General features: G+C 37.3%; 5 protein-coding genes across 7 annotated transcripts; 2 read left to right on the top strand and 3 right to left on the bottom strand.

Moving 5' to 3' along the window:
- Nucleotides 1-3854: 3854 nt before the first annotated feature.
- wrm2 (wurmchen 2) lies at nt 3855-5298 on the bottom strand. Its single transcript, XM_046613611.2, has one exon. The coding sequence runs from the start codon at nt 5296-5298 to the stop codon at nt 5119-5121; it is 180 nt and encodes a 59-aa protein (XP_046469567.1). The 3' UTR covers nt 3855-5118.
- Nucleotides 5299-5372: 74 nt separating this feature from the next.
- On the bottom strand, nt 5373-6728 carry wrm1 (wurmchen 1). Its single transcript, XM_046613610.2, has 3 exons — nt 6571-6728; nt 5756-5971; nt 5373-5575 (listed from the first exon to the last, which is right to left on the bottom strand). The coding sequence occupies exons 2-3, from the start codon at nt 5943-5945 to the stop codon at nt 5373-5375; spliced, it is 393 nt and encodes a 130-aa protein (XP_046469566.1). The 5' UTR covers nt 5946-5971; nt 6571-6728.
- An 865-nt stretch (nt 6729-7593) lies between these two features.
- On the bottom strand, nt 7594-9499 carry LOC124212933 (tRNA:m(4)X modification enzyme TRM13 homolog). The gene is made up of 6 exons (XM_046613607.2): nt 9129-9499; nt 8845-9041; nt 8566-8751; nt 8263-8502; nt 7909-8173; nt 7594-7818 (listed from the first exon to the last, which is right to left on the bottom strand). Exons 1-6 carry the CDS (start codon nt 9326-9328, stop codon nt 7629-7631), a joined length of 1278 nt encoding a protein of 425 aa, XP_046469563.1. The 5' UTR covers nt 9329-9499; the 3' UTR covers nt 7594-7628.
- LOC124212928 (zinc finger protein 676) lies at nt 9057-14443 on the top strand. Of its 2 annotated transcripts, none has more exons than XM_046613589.2 (4): nt 9057-9769; nt 10071-10223; nt 10306-10652; nt 10765-14443. In XM_046613589.2, exons 3-4 carry the CDS (start codon nt 10347-10349, stop codon nt 12760-12762), a joined length of 2304 nt encoding a protein of 767 aa, XP_046469545.1. In that variant the 5' UTR covers nt 9057-9769; nt 10071-10223; nt 10306-10346; the 3' UTR covers nt 12763-14443. The 2 variants fall into 2 exon arrangements, with proteins under 2 accessions (XP_046469545.1, XP_046469546.1); XM_046613590.2 differs by lacking the exon at nt 9057-9769 and adding an exon at nt 9776-9964.
- Nucleotides 14444-16314: 1871 nt separating this feature from the next.
- Fuca (alpha-L-fucosidase) lies at nt 16315-19184 on the top strand. 2 transcript variants are annotated; one of them, XM_046613593.2, is made up of 7 exons: nt 16315-16469; nt 16576-17182; nt 17388-17636; nt 17865-18227; nt 18298-18516; nt 18631-18854; nt 18961-19184. In XM_046613593.2, the coding sequence occupies exons 2-7, from the start codon at nt 17101-17103 to the stop codon at nt 19054-19056; spliced, it is 1233 nt and encodes a 410-aa protein (XP_046469549.1). In that variant the 5' UTR covers nt 16315-16469; nt 16576-17100; the 3' UTR covers nt 19057-19184. The 2 variants fall into 2 exon arrangements, with proteins under 2 accessions (XP_046469549.1, XP_046469548.1); XM_046613592.2 differs by having other exon boundaries at nt 16576-17274.
- Nucleotides 19185-19756: the final 572 nt, after the last annotated feature.

Below are 19756 nucleotides of genomic sequence, written 5' to 3'. Positions count from 1 at the left end.
ATCGAGATTCAAAGAGACTCGCTTTACGTTTCGCGTCGTAGTTAGGAACATCGAAATCTTCGACATGAAAGTACGTATGCTTTTGATTTAATCCCTTTGAAATATTTTTTCTTGGATTCGATAAAATTTACAATATTTTTTTTTACATTTTTTACAACCACTCGACGAGTAAACTACGCTGTCCGAGTATATTTCAACTTTCGGAAATTTCACTCCGTCGAAACTTTATTTATCGGAACTTTGCGCTTTTCGTAACTTGGAAGTTTCGGAATCTTGAATTTCTCAACTTTGAGCCGTCGGTTTTCCGACCATTCGAAACTTTGTTGTCTCTTCAAAGTTTCATTCCTTCACTTCAACTTTCGCCCTGAAATAATTCGGAATCAGTCGCCTTTCGGAACTTGTCAAATTCGGAACTTGAACATCAACATTTCCAACGAATATGCGTTTTTTTTTTTTGTTTATTTATTTATTTATTTATTTTTTTTTCACCCTCAATTCATCCTCGAAGTCGGCGAAACGTATACAATAAACTCCTTATACGTCGAATGAAATAAAATTAATGAGAATCTGTCTACAAATCGCGATATATGTGAGAGAGATATTCGAACAGACTCGCGTCTCAGAATTTCATCGAAGCTTATCAACGCTAATTACCGCAATTCTAATGAATAAAAATTAACGGTGAGACGTAAAATGAGATCTGTAATCGTTTCCAACGAACCGCGAAATTAATAATTATCGCAAACTGTTGTAACAAGTATAACGTACCGTTAAATTTTACTATAATTTATTCGCAGAAATTGTCTGTAATTATACATTATATACACACACACGATCTTTCGTTATAACGATTGTCGCATATTCTTAACGCGAGGCAGTTAGTGAACGGGAAAACGAAAAGTAAACTTTGGCGGAAATACACGTTCGTGGGTATGGAAAAATTTCACGAACGGATCGAGATCGTGCAATATCGGCAATTAGAAAATAACGGACAGACGGACATAAACGCAGGCCATTGCAATGGATCAGTCTAACGACGAAGTGCACCCGCTCTAATACCATATCATCAAATAATATACCTATAATACACATATGATTAACTATACACTGTGTAATAAACGATAGGACGAATTCTCCGTTGGTATAATAGAATTTAAGGTTATCACCGCGCTTGCAACTCTGCAGTTATTACATCATTATTATTATTGTTATTATTGTTATTGTTGTTGTTATTATTATTATTATCATATAGTATCTACCTTACACATACTATATATATATATATATATATATATATATATATATATATATATATATATATATGTATGTATACCTAACGTACTAACATGACGCACTAATTACGATGATTAATTACATCGTTGAACGTCTATGGAGAATAATACTTGTGTACAATATTACGTGTACCTACAACGGGAGCGAAGGGACGGTAATGAAAAAAAAAAAAAAAAAAATTACAGCAACAAAAAACACTGTTCTTCGCATCGTCATACGCAAATACATGGCATATATATATATATATATTATATATTATGATACGCAACGAGTGCGCGAAAAAGGAATATGAAAAAGATTAAAAACACGTATTAAAGGGTGAAAAAAAAAAAAAAAAAAAAAAACTCCCGATTAAAGAAACAAAAATCAAACAACCAAAAAATTAATACTGTTTTTAAACGCAAAAGGCAAAAAATAAGATAAGTAAATGAAAATCTCGATGTGTTATTGCTGCGTTGTAACGTAGCGTGAATCATAGGTATTATTATTATTATTATTATTATTATTGTTGTTGTTGTTGTTGTTATTATTATTACCGAATCGTCGAAGTTATTAAATCGTGACGATTTATAATATTATATATACATAATGCGTCTGTAATGATTAGACTTCTTTCTGAATTATACGCAGATTGCATTGAAAAGAAAAAGAAAATTCAAATGAAACAATGAAAGAAAGAAACGTTTTTTTTTTTTTTACAAAACACCAGTTCCGATTGTGCACTTCGATTTAATCCTCCGATTATAGGTATAATGTACAATTAATAATATAACACATCATGATGATTACTATTTCATTTCTTTCGTTCATATTATTATTAGTATTATTATTATTATAGGGAATATATTTTGTCGCATTGTATACATCTATATAATTTAATATCCAGATGTGTATAATGCGTAGAGGTAATGTGTTCTATATAACATTCATACATACACACGTATACATACATACATAATAATAATAATAAGATTATTATTATTATTATTATTATTATTATTATTATTATTATTATTATTATTATTATTATTATTATTATTATTATTATTATTATTATTATTATTATTATTATTATTATTATTATTATTGTTGTACTGTATACCTAACGCGACACGCAACGAAAATTTTAAACTATACGAAGAATATATCATTTTTCAATCGAGCGGGAATGATTTTTCGCCTGAAAATTTTCATCATTCAATATATTTACCTTTCATTTTTGCTTTTTCATCGAATTAAATTTTTTCGCAAGATTAGTATATATGATTGAAAAAAAAAAAAACAAACTGGAAAATGTTACATAGTTCGCAGTTTGTTATTACAATATATAGAATATACTTATACATTTCGTATTTTCACGTTACGCTCTCGCTCGGCCAGTTAATTAAAATGTCGAGCTATCGATGTATATTATATTAAATTAATAATGTTATTATTATTGAAGAAGAATGAAAATGTTTAGACTAAGGAAGAGAAATAATTTTATGCGTGAACGCGATGATTTTTATCACACTGGTACGGTTTTAAAACTCTGGCAAAATGTCTGTGTCTAAATAAGAGTTCAATGGATAACGAAGAGGGGAGAAAAAAAAAAAAAAAACAAAAATAGAAGGAAGGAAAAAAATGGAAGAAATTTAAAGCTGGAAATAGAATAATTAAATTTTATCGATATTATATTAAATACAGATAATAATTTACGTTTTAAGGGATGACGTATAACTGTAATCGTTATCATAATTATTATTACTATCACGACACCTGTACATCAATAAAAATCCAATATTGTCAATAAAAGTCAAAAAGAAGAAAAGAAGAAAATAAAAGGGGGAAAAAAAAAAACACTGTATAAGTAACGCGAGTGGTTTTTTTTTTTCTTTTTCTTTTTTTTTTTTAATTTTGTACTTCTCAAGTCAATTCTTTCCCTCCGTTTCCTCTGTCTAATATTAATTTTCTTTCTTTTCTCCGTTGCTGTCATACCGTACACGTCGCCGTCAAAATATATCGCTCGTGTCACCAGGAAAATGAAATTCACCGAGAATCGGTAGATATGATGAGGTAATGCTTTTCAAGCTTTTCAAGCAAACAATGATAAAAAAAAAATAATCGATTACTTTAAACCCGATTAATCGACCGACTCGATCATTTTTCCTCGTAATCGGTTTTTGTCTTTTACTCCCATAAACGATGCAATAAAACATCAATTATTATCATCGTCTTACTAGTAAGAGAATATTTTTACCTGAATTTGAAAAATATTTTCATTGACATTATAAATTATCAATCAACTTTTCCACCATTAAGAACACGTACAGAAATCTATAAAATTTTGATTTCAAATGTAGTCTCAAAAAAATACGAAATAATCGATTAATCGATTTATTTTTACCGATTCAATCGAGTCGCTTACGATTATTTTTTTGACCTCGATTAATCGATGCATCGATTATTCTTAGCTTATTGTTACTGGCCATCGCTATATATTGCTCTATATCAAGCCGTTGATCAAAGTTTTAGTTCTCCATTTAATTTTTTGTGATTTAATGAACAATTTTTACAAAGAGGGGTTTCGGAAGAATTTTTCAAATCGATAATAATCAGCAATTGATAGTCATTATGTTTTATTGAAAAAATTCTAAAATGCATTTGTGACAAATATATATATATATATATAGCGTGTATGTATAACTACTGTGCTACATACTATTCATGCGTATAATCGATAGGCGTACATGTACTATATATATATAATATTCAATACATGGCGTTAAAACTAACGATGTATAAATATAAAAACTATTGGACGGATTGCGAATCATCGATATGTCGATAAGTCTGTTCAAGTTGTTGACATTCTGATAAATTTGTCTATAGCTGCTATATCGAATCATATTTAGTTATGACAAATAAAGCGTCAAACTAGAAAAAAAAAATAAAGAATTGCATTTGGGTATGTTCGACTAATTTATCAGAGTATCCCCGCACGAGATTCTTATAATATGTATAATACCATTTATGTTCTTATTGTAATTAGATTGGAATGATTACTCAGGTATGCGGTATATATTCCAGGTCGATTTGTAGCCTGCATCGTAGATTATAAAAACGTGGAATATCGTTTTGGTTTTATAAAAATGAAGAAGAAAACGATAAGGTAATGAATGCACAGTCGCGCGAAAAAATACATACATAATTATAGATGCAATTTAATTATTACATTCAATGTTTATGTTCAACGATTCCAAAGCGATTTCCGTTTCATTACTCGAGGCAATTTATTTTCCCGTAATCGAAAACGATTGCCGTATTCTTTGCAGACTTTTGTTTTTACATGATTATATCTATGGCGCCTGCAAATAGCAGCTTCCTTTTTTTCGCATTATTCTATCCCCAAAAAACAGTCGTCGAAAAGGGACGTTGTTAAAAAGATCGAAGGAGACGGGATATCGATATAACTGACCGGAATGAAAATTGCGTACGTTGAAATGATAATTTAAAATCAAAACGTTAACATCATCTCGTGGTTTTGATGTTTTTGGACGGAATAAAGTTTTATAAGTTCTAGAAAACGCGAGTACGTTATAATTTTTCTGGCAACATGAAAAGTGTGAGCTTTCATTGATATGACGGCAGTTGATTTTGATTAGTTTCGAAGTATATAATAATGTAATTCTATATATAAAACAATAATATATTTAGTAAATATTGAAATAAATTTTTTTTTTATAATCTTACCATTAAAAGCGTGCGTAAAACAAAGCTGCGATGAAGTTGGACCGATAGAAACGGGGGAAAAAAAAATTACAATAAGGCAGCAAAATACTGATACTACGCCATCGAGATTGATATTTCTCGAGAATAAGACTTGGCCTCCCACTCCTGATCGGAAGGCAGAGGCACGTGTCTGGCATTGAACAAGCGAGGACCGTACTTCAAGATTAACATTATTACGCCCACGACGAACATTGTCAGGCAGGCAGTAGCTGGCCAAAATACGTGAAGAGACATTGTCTGGCGAATAAGCTCAGCTGCGATCGAGTCTCGATTGTTTTTGGGACGCAACGAAGGTCAGAGTTGGATTTTTATATCTCGCTTTCCCTTTTCTGCAGTCCCATGTATTCCTGCGACTGCGGTATCACCTGGATGTCAGGCTCCCGATGGTGATACTGAACAATCTGTTCCTGGTGCCGCGTGTAAGTCGTCAGTCCAGTTTCCAGCTCCGTAAGATCCAGCGGTGGATTTTTGTGCGGCGTATTCGTCCAGATAGACTGTACCCAGCGATTTCCTGTAAGGATCAATGAATGATTTCATAAATTATCCCTTTCATCGCTAAATTCAATAGAGAAATTCTCGTGTAATCGTATAGTTAGATGATTGGTTTTACGTTGAGATTGAAATCTGTAATTACATTGTATACGAATGGAAAAGATTATTCGGAGCAATAGATTAATTCTTCTCTGCTTACCGGTGTGACGATTTTGCCAGTAGCTTCGCCACGGGGAACACCAACAGAATATGAAATTCAGTGTAAATAGGACAGCACCGATAACCGAGCAAATAGTAATGGCGATGTAGAACGGGGTAAAATCGCCGTACTGGTGCTTAGTGAAAAACGGATTATCCAGGTACGCCTTCCGATCTTCTAGAATTGACATTTTACAAATTTACTACTCACTTACTTCTGAAAAAGAGAGAAAAATGGGACTAACTTCAGTACAACAAACATATCACCCAAATCATCGAATTCCTTCGTTAATCGATATAGAAGAAACGTGAATATTCATTTTTCGAAAGAGAATGTAACACAACAACAACAACGTGAATGTAAATCGGTGCCTATTTCGATACGGAATGTTGAACCAATCTTGGTCAATTTATATGATGAACGCGCAGAGGCGTGGCACACAAGCGTTGACAATCAACGGAACGAAAAATGCTGAGCGATGCCGTTTCGGTTTCTAATTACGATTTGGTGGGCCTAACGAACCGATTTCGCCGATAAAACGAAGCGTGAAAGAACACAGAAGCAAGAAAGGATTTCAGCATATTTTCAACCGCGGTTGAAATGATTTTTCATTGTTTGTTCAAAAGGCGAAAGGGTAAAGCCTGCAGGCGCAGGTTGCCGACAAGCGGATTACAGTTAGACATACATATAACTATATGATATAGTAACGGACACGCGTAGTGAATTCGAATTTCGAAAATAGTAACCGTAGCAACGAGAAAGGCATTGTGACAAAGAGGAAAGGGTTTTCATTGTATTTTCAATTTCCAACTTACCAAATATCAACAATACTAGCAAGCGCACACGTTTCACCTCACGATTCGACGTTGTTTTTGGACCGTCTCTGTTGCATCGAGTCGCAGGTGGTTCACGCCTCGCGTGTATCGCACACTTGAGCAAATTCTACGCGACGACGCGACGCTTCGAAATGTTTTGATGTGTGAGTCGGTGACTCCTGCGCTTGGGTGGGGCGAAAGTTCTCTCATCGCTACGAGTATACCCATGTGTAATATAGTATACCTTCTTTTCAGGTCGCGTGAAAGGGATTCAAAGAGAACGGAGTAGGAGTCGAAACATAGATGTGTAGGAATATGGGCGGGAAGGCGGCTCTGAAAGTGTCCTATAACTAGAAAGAGAGAGAGAACGAAAGCCGCCTACGTCTCTCTCTCTCTTTCCCTAACCGCGCATGCGCAGTCGTCCACCTTCAAAGATGGGCAAGAGAAGTGCGAATCAAACGACCAGACTCTTGTAGAATCATGCATATTTTATTCATCTAAACTATTTTCCAAGCAAAATCCTATGAACTTTTGCATGTAAACAAGCTGTAAAATTAACCTGCTCCTGTCGCGCACCGTCTCAGATGATTGTTATCGTAGTGCGCATGGCTAGTAGAGAGAGAAAGATAGTCACCTTTCATGTTCTTTCTCTTTCTAGTGGGGAGACACTTCCACTCGTACGAGGGCCTACAGCTACCCTACTCTGTTGTTATATCTCTATGGCCGAAACTCTATTACCATTAACGTGCGCCGCAAAATTCCATGACCACTGAACTAAACCGTGTATGGTACACGAAGAAGATGAAAAGTTGATTCATTCATCGGTACGAATAAATATACGCTTCTGCAAATTCTTCACGCAACAGAGAAAATTGTGGATTTTTTTCACGTGCCAGAGATACGCCTACGCAGTTGCGCAAAGGCAAAATGCATTGCTTGGCGTTTGGAGGGTTGTCTACCTCCCAGGCTTAAACGGAATTCGGAAGGATGCGTGATTAAAGAAAGGTACACAGAAGACTTGAGAACGGATAAAACGGTTGTAAAGGTTTATCGACCGATCATTTTGTCGTAGATTTTCTTGACGATACGATGCACATATTTTCTAGAGAAACATCAGTAGAGGTATAATTTATCAACTGACAATCGAAGCCGGCGTTCTTGAGGTACTCGACGCGACCCCAATTCAGTAAGGCCTTCGCCTTCCTACCGATAGATTCACGTTTTTGAAGTGGGCTAACCGAATCCGAACTGAAAACGCCAGAAAAATTGTTGTATGAATTGAAAATGAGGATTTGGCTTTTTGGGGTACTCGTTGAGTGAATATGACAAGGAATTTACCCATTCTGATCGCCTACGCTCCCATTATCGGTCTCTGTACTTTTGGCACTCCTACTTTTTCCCGAGCCGCATGTTGCCCAGCTGGCTATACTGCAGAGTATCGAAAACTCCGATGGCCTAAAGCCACATGTTTTCTCCAAGTAATCTTTACCCACATACGGCGTATATTCGCATCTGTGATGACAGCAGAACGCGACCACCATACCGGCCACATGGAATTCAGCTTCGCCACGCATCGCTTGAACTAAACAGCGCATTGTCAAATCTGAAAAGTAACTGTTCAGTATCGAGTATCGTGTGGCATTATTCAATAACTAGGGTATTCTCATCGGTATAATAAATGGATAAGCATACCGGTGGCAGCTCCGCAAAGGTGCTTGGCTATACCAACTTTGTTTTTGAAATGCTCTATTTCTTTGACAGAGTTCAAGGCAAGATCTGCAATGTCTGCTCTGACACGTATAATATCTAGAGAGATTGTCTCGTTCTTTAATTTGTTGTCGCTTTTGTGTCTATGGCTGGAACGATCGACTAACATGACGGCGGAACTTTTTTGCTCCTTAATTGCTTGTGCTAGCCAGTACGTTAGTTTGCCTAAAACCACAACTTGTCAGAATAAATGACGTCACTACGAAAATAAGGGAATATCCGCTTCACCTTTTCCTGCTCCAAATTCGATGAAACATGTATCGTCGCGAACCAGATCAGCTCTTTGCAGATGAGCGATTAAAGAAGCATTCTGAAGCAGATGTTTTCTAACATCTTTGCCATAGGTATCATTGCTCAATTCATCTTTGAGGACCGAATGAGCGAGTATTATCTCTGGAACGTGCGGCATAGATTCTGGAAATAAGGTAGCAATCTCAGGAATAATGTAAGAAAGTCACCATGAAATTAAGGACTCTGTATATGGAGCAAGGATATTAACCAACCAACCATAAGCAACATCGATTTTTTGCAAAACTCTATCCAAGGTGGAATTGTCGAGTTGCGATAGTGGAACGTGAGGCAAGGACTCGATACTAGTTTCCCCGCAATTAATGCCTTTGACGATGTAGTCAGGCTGCGCATCCCTCAGCTGTTTGACGTTGCAAACCTTAAGATGCTTGACAAGTTTGGTTGCATAACAAGTGCTGGAAAGATTCTATAAATTTTATGTGAAGTTGGTATAAAGTACGGTGCGAAACAAAACTGAACAATTTAGAATTACAATTACGTACTGAGTCGGATCCAACGGACACGCTACCCTCTTACGACTCGCTTTGACATCTTCGGTGCCAATGCGTGATTCCGAGGGAGATTCACGCTCCTGCGGAAGATGCTCGCCACAATAATTGCTGCCTTGTTTGACGGTCATTCTGCAGTAGCGTTTTTTTCGTTTCACGAAATACCGACAGGTCGACAAACTCGGGCTCGACATATTTGCGGCGCTTTACAACCTATTATTATTATTAATAATTTCTTTTTTGAGGTTAGGTTGGTAAAACAGGGATCTAAATTGTTCACCGAGGGTTCGACGACGGCAGTTTAAATTGAAAATGTCAGATGCCGTCTCTGGGAAAAAGACTGTTCTCAACCTTGAGGAAGAAACATAATAGCAGAGGTGCTTGAAGAAGCCATTGAACAAAAGGAAGAGGGTCCTAAGAGGTGTCAGGAGTGGATTTAGAAGATTGCAAAGCTTATTGCGGCGGTTATATTCGCGCTACTCTATCCATTCCGACTATACGAGGGTTTGGCGCGCCAGCCGATCCGCACCTTTGAAAACCTCGATCAGTCTACAAATGTTCGGTCCGTCTGGGCATCACTGCTGCTACGTAAACTCGAGATCGTGACACGTTCACGCGGCGTCGAATGTTTAAAGGTTGAGAACCCTATATTTTTATTACTAATATAATTTTTCAAATTTGTTCATTTTCACGCTGGTTCGAATTTTCAAATTTACCATGTCCCCGAGACTCGCCTTATCGAATCATTTTCGCTAAAAACATGCCAGACTTTTGTGACATTTTCCTTGTTTCGTACACCGTCGAAATATCGCATCCTATTGTTGGCAAAGGTAATACCTGTTCTTTTGAGGAATATCCAAGCTTTTGTCGTATCGACAGTTAGCGATAACGCTTCATTCAGACTATTACTGACGCAGCATGACTAAATTCTTCTAGGTGAATTCGTGAACCGATAACCCGTCAGAATCAAGGATTTCCAGATAAATTCATCACGTGTCAACGGCGTTCATAAGTTCAACGTTGACGCTGAGACATGAATCGACCATTCAACATTCACTAGCTGAATCAGCGACAACGGAAGAGTAGGAGGTGAATTTACATTTGGAGATAAGTTTGGTATGGAAAAGAAAAGGATGAAGTACTCAAGACGATCGGTGGATTTTTTTTGCAGAACCACCACGCTGGTCGCATAGTTCCAAGCTGGCAAAGACGATGAATTCAAACTACTTTGACTTGCCGCTTAATCTGGACAGAGTGTGCAGAGTATGTCTTTCGGAAAGTACAAACTTGTCGCCACTATTTTGCACCGATCCTGAAGCGACTGAACTTTCTGGTCTCTATCAGAAAATAGAAGTTTGTGGCTCGATAGAAGTCCAGGAAGAAGATGGGCTGCCTTCGCTGATCTGCGACGTCTGTATCTACAAGGCGACTGTAGCGCATGAATTTCGACAACAATGTCAGAACTCGGACGCTCGATTAAGATTGTATTACAATAAGCCGGCAAAGTCCAACGTCACGGTTGGTACATAATTCCACGATTTTTCTTAATCAGAGATGAAAGATAGAGGAGTAACGATTGATATAATGTTTCTCGTGTTTGTTAGTAATTGCAGGTTTTCCATTTTTTTAGGATTCGAGCACACAAACTGATCCACAAACGCGAATTATTCTTACAACAAAGACTACGAGTTCTCTAGGGAACTACTCTGTGAAACAAGAAATGCAGACAGCAGGTTCGCAGAACTTTTCAACGTCAGGCGAGCCGTTTCCTTCAACTGAGTCATGCGGACCTGAAAACAAAATGCGGGAAGAGATAGTGGAGGAGAGTAAAGTTTTTAGTATATGCAACATCGAATTTGATGGAAACAAGGGTGATGAGAAAAACGAGATGTTGGAAGATGACACTCGTCACTCTCCATTTCCGCAAACAGATTTAGAGGACCCTGGAGATCTGGGAACCGAGCCATCGCTGGAGAGAATAGAGGAGCAAAAAGATGCAGCAGAGTTGCCTGACGTCAAACAAGATGAACCTAAGAGTACAGAATTGTTGGAAGACGATTATCTTGTTGAAAGTTTGTTGAATGATAATGCAGAAGGAGAAGATGTGCCACTCATACAAAGGGCGCAAAGTAGAAAGGTGAAATCGTTGCCTACCAAGAGTTACAGCGACGACGAATGTAACGTCGATTATTACAACGAGGCAAATAGCGACAGCCAAGACTCTGATTCGATGAAATTTAAATGTAAAGTGTGCGCAAAGAGATACGCGACGCAGAAAGGCCTGAAAAAACATTCCCTCGTTCACGAAAAGCAACATAAATGCGACATATGCTTCAAAATGTTTTACAAGCTGGAAAATATGGAAAAACACAAAACGATACACGCCTCCAAGCCACACGCGTGTCAACTGTGTCACGCCTCATTTTCAAAGTCACAGAGCTTGGTCCGCCACTTGAAATCCCACACGGAAAAAGTAAACGACATTATAAAACAAATCAAGAGCGATGATCCAACTGAGGAAAAAGAGCCGACCAACGAGTTTGGAATCGACAATGATACCGACGATGCGAGTGAAACTAACGACGAACCCGACGAATTTGAAAATGCTCCAGAGTTATATAAATGTCAAGCTTGCAGCCAGTACTGTTCGTCGTTGAAAAATTTAAAGAGACACAGCCTTGTTCACGGAGAAAAGAAATATTCTTGTACCGTTTGTAAAAAGTGGTTTTTCCGACCTGACTCATTGAAAAAACATGCGGAAAAACATGGTCACGGACTGCTGGATAATCTAATGTACGATAACAAATTGTTCGATTCAGACGACGAACCAATTCCTAAAAGAAAAAGGAAACCGGCCACCGATAACGGTGAGAGCACGAGAAAAGAGGGAAGCGAGGAAGATGGCGGAGGAGAATACAAGTGTCAACATTGTGACAAGATCATGGCAACAAAAAAAGGCCTCAGACGTCACGTGTCGATGCATAAGCCAAAAGCTGAACCAGCGACGTGCGAGATTTGTGAAAAAGTTTGCGCTAGTCAAGCCAGGCTGGCTCTTCATCAAAAAACGCATAATAAACCCAAGGAAAAAGTACCGCGAGAATATCTCTGCCATATCTGCAGCAAAGTATACCCGAGCAATTCGTCGTTAACTTATCACGTGAGAACGCACACGGGAGTAAAGCCCCACGTTTGCAAAATATGCAACAGCGGTTTCACAACCACGACCAGTCTGGCAAATCATCTTCGGATTCACACAGGTGACAAACCGTTTGTGTGTCATGTTTGCAGTGCCGCGTTTGCCGTCAGCTCGGCATTCAGAAGACATTTGACTCGCCACACGGGTGAGGCAAATTATTTGTGCAAAACGTGTGGTAAAGCGTTCAAGAGACTTAGCACACTGAAGGAGCACACTTATACTCATTCCGGGGAAAAACCGTACATATGTAAAACCTGCGGGGCAGCCTACAGTCACAGTGGGAGTTTGTTCGCGCACCAAAAACGCTGTCGTGCTCAATATGGAGAAATTGGGGTCCTCGAGGACCATCATCACACGGTCGCGCACCATATTCACGTCAATAATGTTCAATCTGCTGTTCGATCGCTTGCTGTTATTGGCCAGATGTTCTAAAAGGTCTTATCGCAACTTACAGAGATGAACTCGTCGATTGTTTTTTTTTTCTTCTTTTTTATCTCTCGGCATTGATGTCTCAAAATCGTTGTATATTATGGAATGGTTATGAAATCTGGGAAATCTGAAAATCTCAAACAATTTCTATTGAGTGAAGTTTTTTTTGCCTGCCAATCTTATTATTTGTTTTTTTTTTTTTTTTTTTTCCCCTAGCGATGAGCGCATTTCGAGTGAGAGAGGGCGCAAAATCTTTTTTTCCAGTCCTGAAGAACATTGAAAATTCAGAGAAGATCTCTCGGATCTCTCAGTTTTTACGGCCAACCGAATACCAGCACTTGTGATAAATTGTCATATCCACGCTTATTGGCATAACTTCTTACCGAAACTGGTAAGACAATTTCTATTGACAATCGTACATTGTGTGCGCGTTCTCATTTTAGTTAACAGGAAAGGGTTAATTATACAACATTTTACTAATATTTCGCAACAAATGATGTAACGGATACCAAATTGTATGAAACAACGTCTAAGCCACAACTGAAATTTCTTTTGATTATACAATTCTGAATATTTTTGTAACTTTGAGAAAGCTAAAATCAACTTGGGAAATGTAATATCATTCCAATGAGGGATAAAATTCTGATCGAATAGATTATAAATATATTCGAAGATATAAATATTTTTTGTGTTAATCATAGGTTTTTCTTTTTTTTTTTTTTTTTTTAAGAAACCGAAATTTTGCACGAAGTAAGCACAAACCCGAGCAGTTGACCAGCCTTTAAATCTAGGCGAGTTCGCGTGAAATCTTTTGAAATTTTGCAATCCTGAAATTTGTAGTGTACCTACACATAAATTTATTGATGAGTGGTTAGCCCCTTGGCACAAAGAAATTATTACCGCTTATTCGCAAATCTCAAGGAAGATCTAGCTTCTATCGTTTAATAATCAATAATAATCTTGAACGGTGTCAGCGGCTCGATACTTTGAATTTTAACCCTTTCCTTTCAGAGCATTTCACAATTGGGTAGCGTAACAAGTGCGTGCTTTTGTCTTATGGCGATTTTGCCAAAAAATTACGTCAAAGTATATTTATTGAAGGAGAAAAAAAAATTAAATAAAAAATATCGCAATCCAAGTGTGAATTTCCTCGGATATCACGTTATAGTTTGTAAGTACGAAATGGTAATGAAGCGAACTTACAAATGTCTTGATAAGTTGGTAGAATAATGATAATAATAATATTCGTAATACAAAATTGCATAATATTTCTCTACCAGTTATTATGTAAAATATACGCATTAATCATTAAGCATTACACCCAGGATAGAATTGTATATAAATATCTTTATATTTCATTTACCGCTAAGAGACTATTAGGAAAGACTTTCCGAAAGCAAGGCGTTACACAAGATCATATACCTAGATTAGATAAGCAGCTGTATATTAATTATTATTAATCTATAGTAGGCTGTGTACGTTTTCATTTGATATGCGATCAATATATCAGATTATATGTGTGGTCATTGAATGCATGAGAACGAATGTGTTGGGTGAATTTGTAACGCTCTTTAAAGTTGCTACGAATATGAAAATTGTGTGAAAAAAAATATCACTCAGCATCCGTATTATATGATGTACAATAATTCCGTGTTGTTATTGTATGCGTTTTTATAAACATGCTTCAATAATATCGCTGTATAATTATTTTGTTCGTCCTTCTACTCATAAACAACGGAATGAAACAATTTTATTACAGATTTAATAATTTCAGCCGATTTTTTCGCGAAAAATACAGCAATCAAATTTTCGTGTATTTAGTGCTGAAATTTGAGTGACGACACGGAAAATCCGTAGCGTTCATTTCCAATGGACAGCAAAATACGTGTAGGAATAGCAATTTCAAAGGCATGCGACTCACTCGTTCCGCCTTCTCCGCTTTTTCACGCCTGAAAAACCAGCCCATATTCCAGATCTTTGATAAATCACCTCCGCTGAAATGGAAGTATAAGAATGACGCCTTGAAATTAAGTCCGTTGAATAGCAACCTGTGTTTTACATCTCTATGTGTGCTTTGCGTGTAGGAAAGACGCGAATCCGCTTATCTGTAGGCAACTGAAGCTACATTCACAACACGGTTGCCTACAAACAGGTGGATATAAAATTCGCCTTTTTTTTTGTAGCAAAATCTTACCGGTCCAACACCGGCGTTAAAAGTTAAAACGATTCCAGAAACGTCTTAATTTTCTTACCTTAACGCTGTATCGCAAGGAGTTTCATATCTCTTGCAAACGCGGATATTTTCATCACATTTGAACAACTTGATCGATCCAGGGGACGATCGCGCGGCTAATAAACACTGACACAATTACAAAGATCCTTGCTGCACCTTATTACGTTCGAAAAATGGCAAACGCACACTTCACACGCGATTATTCGCAACGACTGTTTGACCGAACTTTTTGAACGAAACATTTGAATGTCGGCCCATAACGGATCTCTCAATTGTTTTAACGTGACGTCACGGATCCCGCCGAAACTTGATCAAAAATCGTACCATCAACGCCATCTTCATTATGTTGAAAAATATGCGTCGATATTTCATGAATCATTTTCTTTTTAGCTTTGCGAAACTTACTTAAATAAAGAACAGACCTATTCCAGCGTGATCATTTAATATACAGATACAGAAGAGAAAAATTGTACTCGGATGTTTTATGCGATATTCTCTTCCTTACTGGTTATGGTATCGAAAAAATTAATACTTTTACTCACAACAGTGATCAAGATGACTACGAAATTTTTTCGCACAAATCAATTAGATTAGCTTTTACTGAATATTTCCATGATAGGGATATAAATGATGTGGCAATTCTTACGCGAATATACGTCGACCGAACTAGTCGAAATGAACTGAAAATTTTAGCTTGCCGCGAAACATCCCAGCGATGATCATCATTAGTCTAGCCATTATCGAAATGAATATGATAATATGTACGCGTTGATAATCCACTTAGAATGTATCGATGAATATAAATACTTCACTCAAGTCAAACTCTGGAACATCCAACTCGACTGCGTGGAACGCGAGAGAAAACAAAAGCAACCTACCTCAAGTGACGATCGCACTTTTCGATTGGTCGTTTTATCGATACCTTAGAAATAATTTATAAAAGAATGAAATTTCCTTGAATGTTTTGGGCTTATCAATAGTAAATTTTGATCAAGAGATCGTTCAGCCAGGAAAATCGGTCATGTCTCTACGATTTGTGATCATTTTTAGTTTTTGCGAGTCCTAAAATCGTCGCAACGAACTTCGCGTCGTTGACTGAAGAATATATCGCGTTCTCGTGAAACAAGTGACGATTTGAACTGACGATTTTCCGCCAGTTGCATTAAGAATGGTTAATAAAACAATCAGTAGGTGGCGACACATGAAGGGACAAATTTAAAATATCGGAAGCATTTATTTACCAACTGATCGCGCCACTTTTTTGAACAATAAATAAATGTTCCACCGAAAGGTGGCGCTCTAGTAAAAACAACTAAATAGCGACGCAACTTTCAAAATATTATTCGAACGTTTCATATTAACGATTTTTTAATCAATCATTTCTCGTTGCCGGCACGTCGTAATGAAATTACTGGTGTATGACAGCGCTAGATAGTAATGCCGAAAATTATCTCACCTCTTGCAGCCAACAAATGAGGTATCCTTCACTCTGATTTTCTTGGCCTAAGCGCGAAGACAGCTGTTTCGCCCTCCTATTCATCACGTACATGTGAACAATTACGCGTAAATTTTTTATCTCATAGGTGAGTGGACATACTAATCAATGGGAATAGTTGTATATCCTGACTTTCCGGCGTCGCGTCGATCAGGTCACCTTCAATTACCTCTGATCCACGTGGCATTATCAGGTCATTGACAGCAGACCGCACTGTCTTTATCCAGGAAAGTTTTCTTTTTCATGTTTACATTACATGTAGACGATAACAGACGCCTGTTATCTTGACACAGTGGGTATTGAGTACCGCTGATGACGCTGGTAACCTCAATTAGTCCGGGCTTCAGCTGGTAACAGCAACCGAGTGCAGGAAAGAGGCGTCTCCTCTGCCTCAAAACCCGAAGTGCTACAGTGGCATAGTTTGAAAATATAGTATATGATTACTGCGACACCAATTTTTACTACATCAATTTGATAATAATGATTTTACGCGGCTTATTACTACTATGCTATTGTGCAACGAGCTATTCCTATCAAGCCGACAACTACGTCGTAATGATGAACAATGACGATGTCGAACAATGGAACAAAGAAATTTCTCAAAAGGAGATGAATGGATTCCTTGAAGATGAGCCTCGAGACAAACCATATCAAGCAACCTGGGACAGTCTGGATAAACGACCGATACCAGACTGGTATGAAGATGGGAAGATTGGTGTTTTTATTCACTGGGGTGTTTTTAGTGTACCTAGTTTTGGATCTGAATGGTTTTGGAAGAATTGGAAATGTAAATTATATTAATTAACTTACTACACATTCCGAGTTACTTAACGTTTAATCCCTAAGTTTTTGTAGTCCCCCCTTCCTCTCAGCTACTAAAACCACCATTCTGTTTCACAGCTGAATCTGGTAAAAAGTATCAGGACTTCATGAAAGCGCACTATGCACCTGACTTCAGTTATCAAGAATTTGCTCGTGACTTCACTGCAGAATTTTTCAACGCTACACAATGGAGTGAACTATTCAAGGCAGCTGGAGCTAGGTATGTCGTACTGACGAGTAAACATCACGAAGGCTTCACCTTGTGGCCATCAAAGTACTCCTTCAGTTGGAACTCTGTTGATGTTGGACCACATAAGGATCTCGTAGGTTTGTAGATGTTTTCTTCTCTTATATATTTGGTGTTGCAATTATTGATCCGTATTTTAAATATATGTATATATCTAGGCATGAAAAAGTCATATACAATCCATTGGAATGAAAAATATAGTATCTAAATCTTCTGTCTTCATTTTTGATAAAACTTTGTCAAGGTTTATATTTATACACAATGTGTACAATTTCCTCCTGGTTTTAAATCATATTTCAAATTTGTAGGTGATCTTGCACAGGCTGTAAGACAAAATACAGACCTGAAATTTGGTCTGTATCATTCGATGTACGAGTGGTTCAATCCCATGTACTTGAATGACAAGAATAACAACTTTGAAACAGATACCTTCGTTACTCAAAAGATATACCCTGAGCTTCTCGAACTTGTCAATAATTATCATCCAGAGGTAATCTGGTCTGACGGTGACTGGGACGCCTCGGACACATATTGGAAATCTAAGGAATTTTTAGCCTGGTTGTATAACGATAGTCCTGTCAAAGATACAGTTGTAGTTAACGATCGATGGGGATCTAACATTCCGTGCCATCACGGTGGCTACTACACCTGTACAGATCGTTATAACCCAGGTAATTGCAATTGTGATTTCCAATTTTTACACATTCATCAAAATTCAGAACTCCGTGATCTTACTTTCAGGTGTGCTCCAGCCGCACAAGTGGGAAAATTGCATGACTATTGACAGGAATTCTTGGGGATTTCGAAGGAACGCTGTTCTGGCTGATTACCTTTCACTGAAGGAGTTAGTACACGAACTGGTAGTAACTGTAAGCTGTGGCGGAAATCTGCTTATGAATGTCGGACCGACTAAAGATGGCATTATCGCACCCATTTTTGAGGAAAGGCTTCGTGGTCTAGGTATTAGTTCGTTCTACACATATAACCAATTACCATATTCTTCAATATCTTCATATTTAACAATCTTTGCCTTTTTTCCCCCGTTACGTGGCGATTGATTTATTTATTGCGTAGGTGCTTGGCTGGCAGTAAATGGAGAAGCGATTTATGGCAGCAGACCATGGAGCGTGCAAAATGATACGACGACCGGAGATGTGTGGTATACACAAAGTGCGAATAAGCAAAACCTTTATGCCACCCTTCTGAGCTGGCCCAAGTACGACACTTTATGTTTGGGTGCAAAGGAAATACCTGACAATCCTCAAATATTGCTACTTTCTAATAGTGTAAAACTGAAGGTACCGTACATGTTTCTCGAATTATTTCCGATGGATAAGGTAAAATTGTCCAACTAGGTCGGAGTATGGCCTATTTATTATTAAATTTTTCTCTCTCGTTTTGCAGTGGAAAAAAGTTGGTGAAACTATTTGCATAAGTTTACCTGCAGACGCCAACAAAGGAGAACCAGCATGGACACTTCGTTTTCAAAAAAAAGAATAAACCCGAAGTGAATTAAAATATGTAGCTATTTTATATTTACAGTGATGTATTATGAGTATTAACTGTGATTAATTATATTTTTCCTACAATATTTTAAAAAAATTACGAATAAACTGCGTAAAATTGAATCGCATGTTTGGTCATTATTTTCATTTGCCATTTCAATTACTGATGAAAAAATTATTTCTAACGTTTGAAAATATCGGATTTGCCCAAAAGATGAATTTAGTGATGAAAGGGCGTATAATTCTTTTTTTCGCGGCATTAGTTAAAAAAAACACTCAAAACGCGCATCCACATTTGAATTAGCCGAAAAAATAAATAAAGGTAAAAAGCCTTGTGTTTAGTGGATACGCGCTTTGAGCAACGAAATGTGTTTTTATTCATCACATTTATAAATGGTTATAAAGTTTCATTCGATACTTTTGCATTTTTATTTGGAAAGGACACAAGAACCATCGAAATATGAGAATTTATTGATTTCGGGCAGAATTAAAAAATTTTATATATTCTGTAACATGGCATTTTTGATGCCCGTTACAAGGGGCTCCTTGAACCCTGGGCGGAACCAAAATTTAGGAATTTCCGAAATTGAGTCGCGAAGTTTTTGCAAAAGAGCGCCAGGACTAGAGTCACGCATCCGAAACTACGAGAGGGGACACCTTAGCGAATAGCGTAAGATATTTCAGTTTTTTTTTTA

The sequence above is a fragment of the Neodiprion pinetum genome, chromosome 2 (assembly GCF_021155775.2).
Source record: "Neodiprion pinetum isolate iyNeoPine1 chromosome 2, iyNeoPine1.2, whole genome shotgun sequence".
Taxonomy (NCBI): Eukaryota; Metazoa; Arthropoda; class Insecta; order Hymenoptera; family Diprionidae; genus Neodiprion; species Neodiprion pinetum.
The sequence above is the reverse complement of the archived record's forward strand: the minus strand, read 5'-3'. Positions and strand labels throughout refer to the sequence as shown.

Coding starts and splice junctions, on each gene's coding strand:
- wrm2 (XM_046613611.2), bottom strand. CDS start 5,298: ATGTCTCTTCACGTATTTTGGCCAGCTACTGCCTGCCTGACAATGTTC.
- wrm1 (XM_046613610.2), bottom strand. CDS start 5,945: ATGTCAATTCTAGAAGATCGGAAGGCGTACCTGGATAATCCGTTTTTC. Junction 5,576..5,755: donor CTGGCAAAATCGTCACACCG/GTAAGCAGAGAA, acceptor TGATCCTTACAG/GAAATCGCTGGGTACAGTCT.
- LOC124212933 (XM_046613607.2), bottom strand. CDS start 9,328: ATGTCGAGCCCGAGTTTGTCGACCTGTCGGTATTTCGTGAAACGAAAA. Junction 8,503..8,565: donor CGAATTTGGAGCAGGAAAAG/GTGAAGCGGATA, acceptor TTGTGGTTTTAG/GCAAACTAACGTACTGGCTA. Junction 8,174..8,262: donor CCTTTGCGGAGCTGCCACCG/GTATGCTTATCC, acceptor GTTACTTTTCAG/ATTTGACAATGCGCTGTTTA.
- LOC124212928 (XM_046613589.2), top strand. CDS start 10,347: ATGAATTCAAACTACTTTGACTTGCCGCTTAATCTGGACAGAGTGTGC. Junction 10,653..10,764: donor CGGCAAAGTCCAACGTCACG/GTTGGTACATAA, acceptor CCATTTTTTTAG/GATTCGAGCACACAAACTGA.
- Fuca (XM_046613592.2), top strand. CDS start 16,968: ATGATTTTACGCGGCTTATTACTACTATGCTATTGTGCAACGAGCTAT. Junction 18,228..18,297: donor TACAGATCGTTATAACCCAG/GTAATTGCAATT, acceptor TCTTACTTTCAG/GTGTGCTCCAGCCGCACAAG. Junction 18,517..18,630: donor GGAAAGGCTTCGTGGTCTAG/GTATTAGTTCGT, acceptor TTTATTGCGTAG/GTGCTTGGCTGGCAGTAAAT.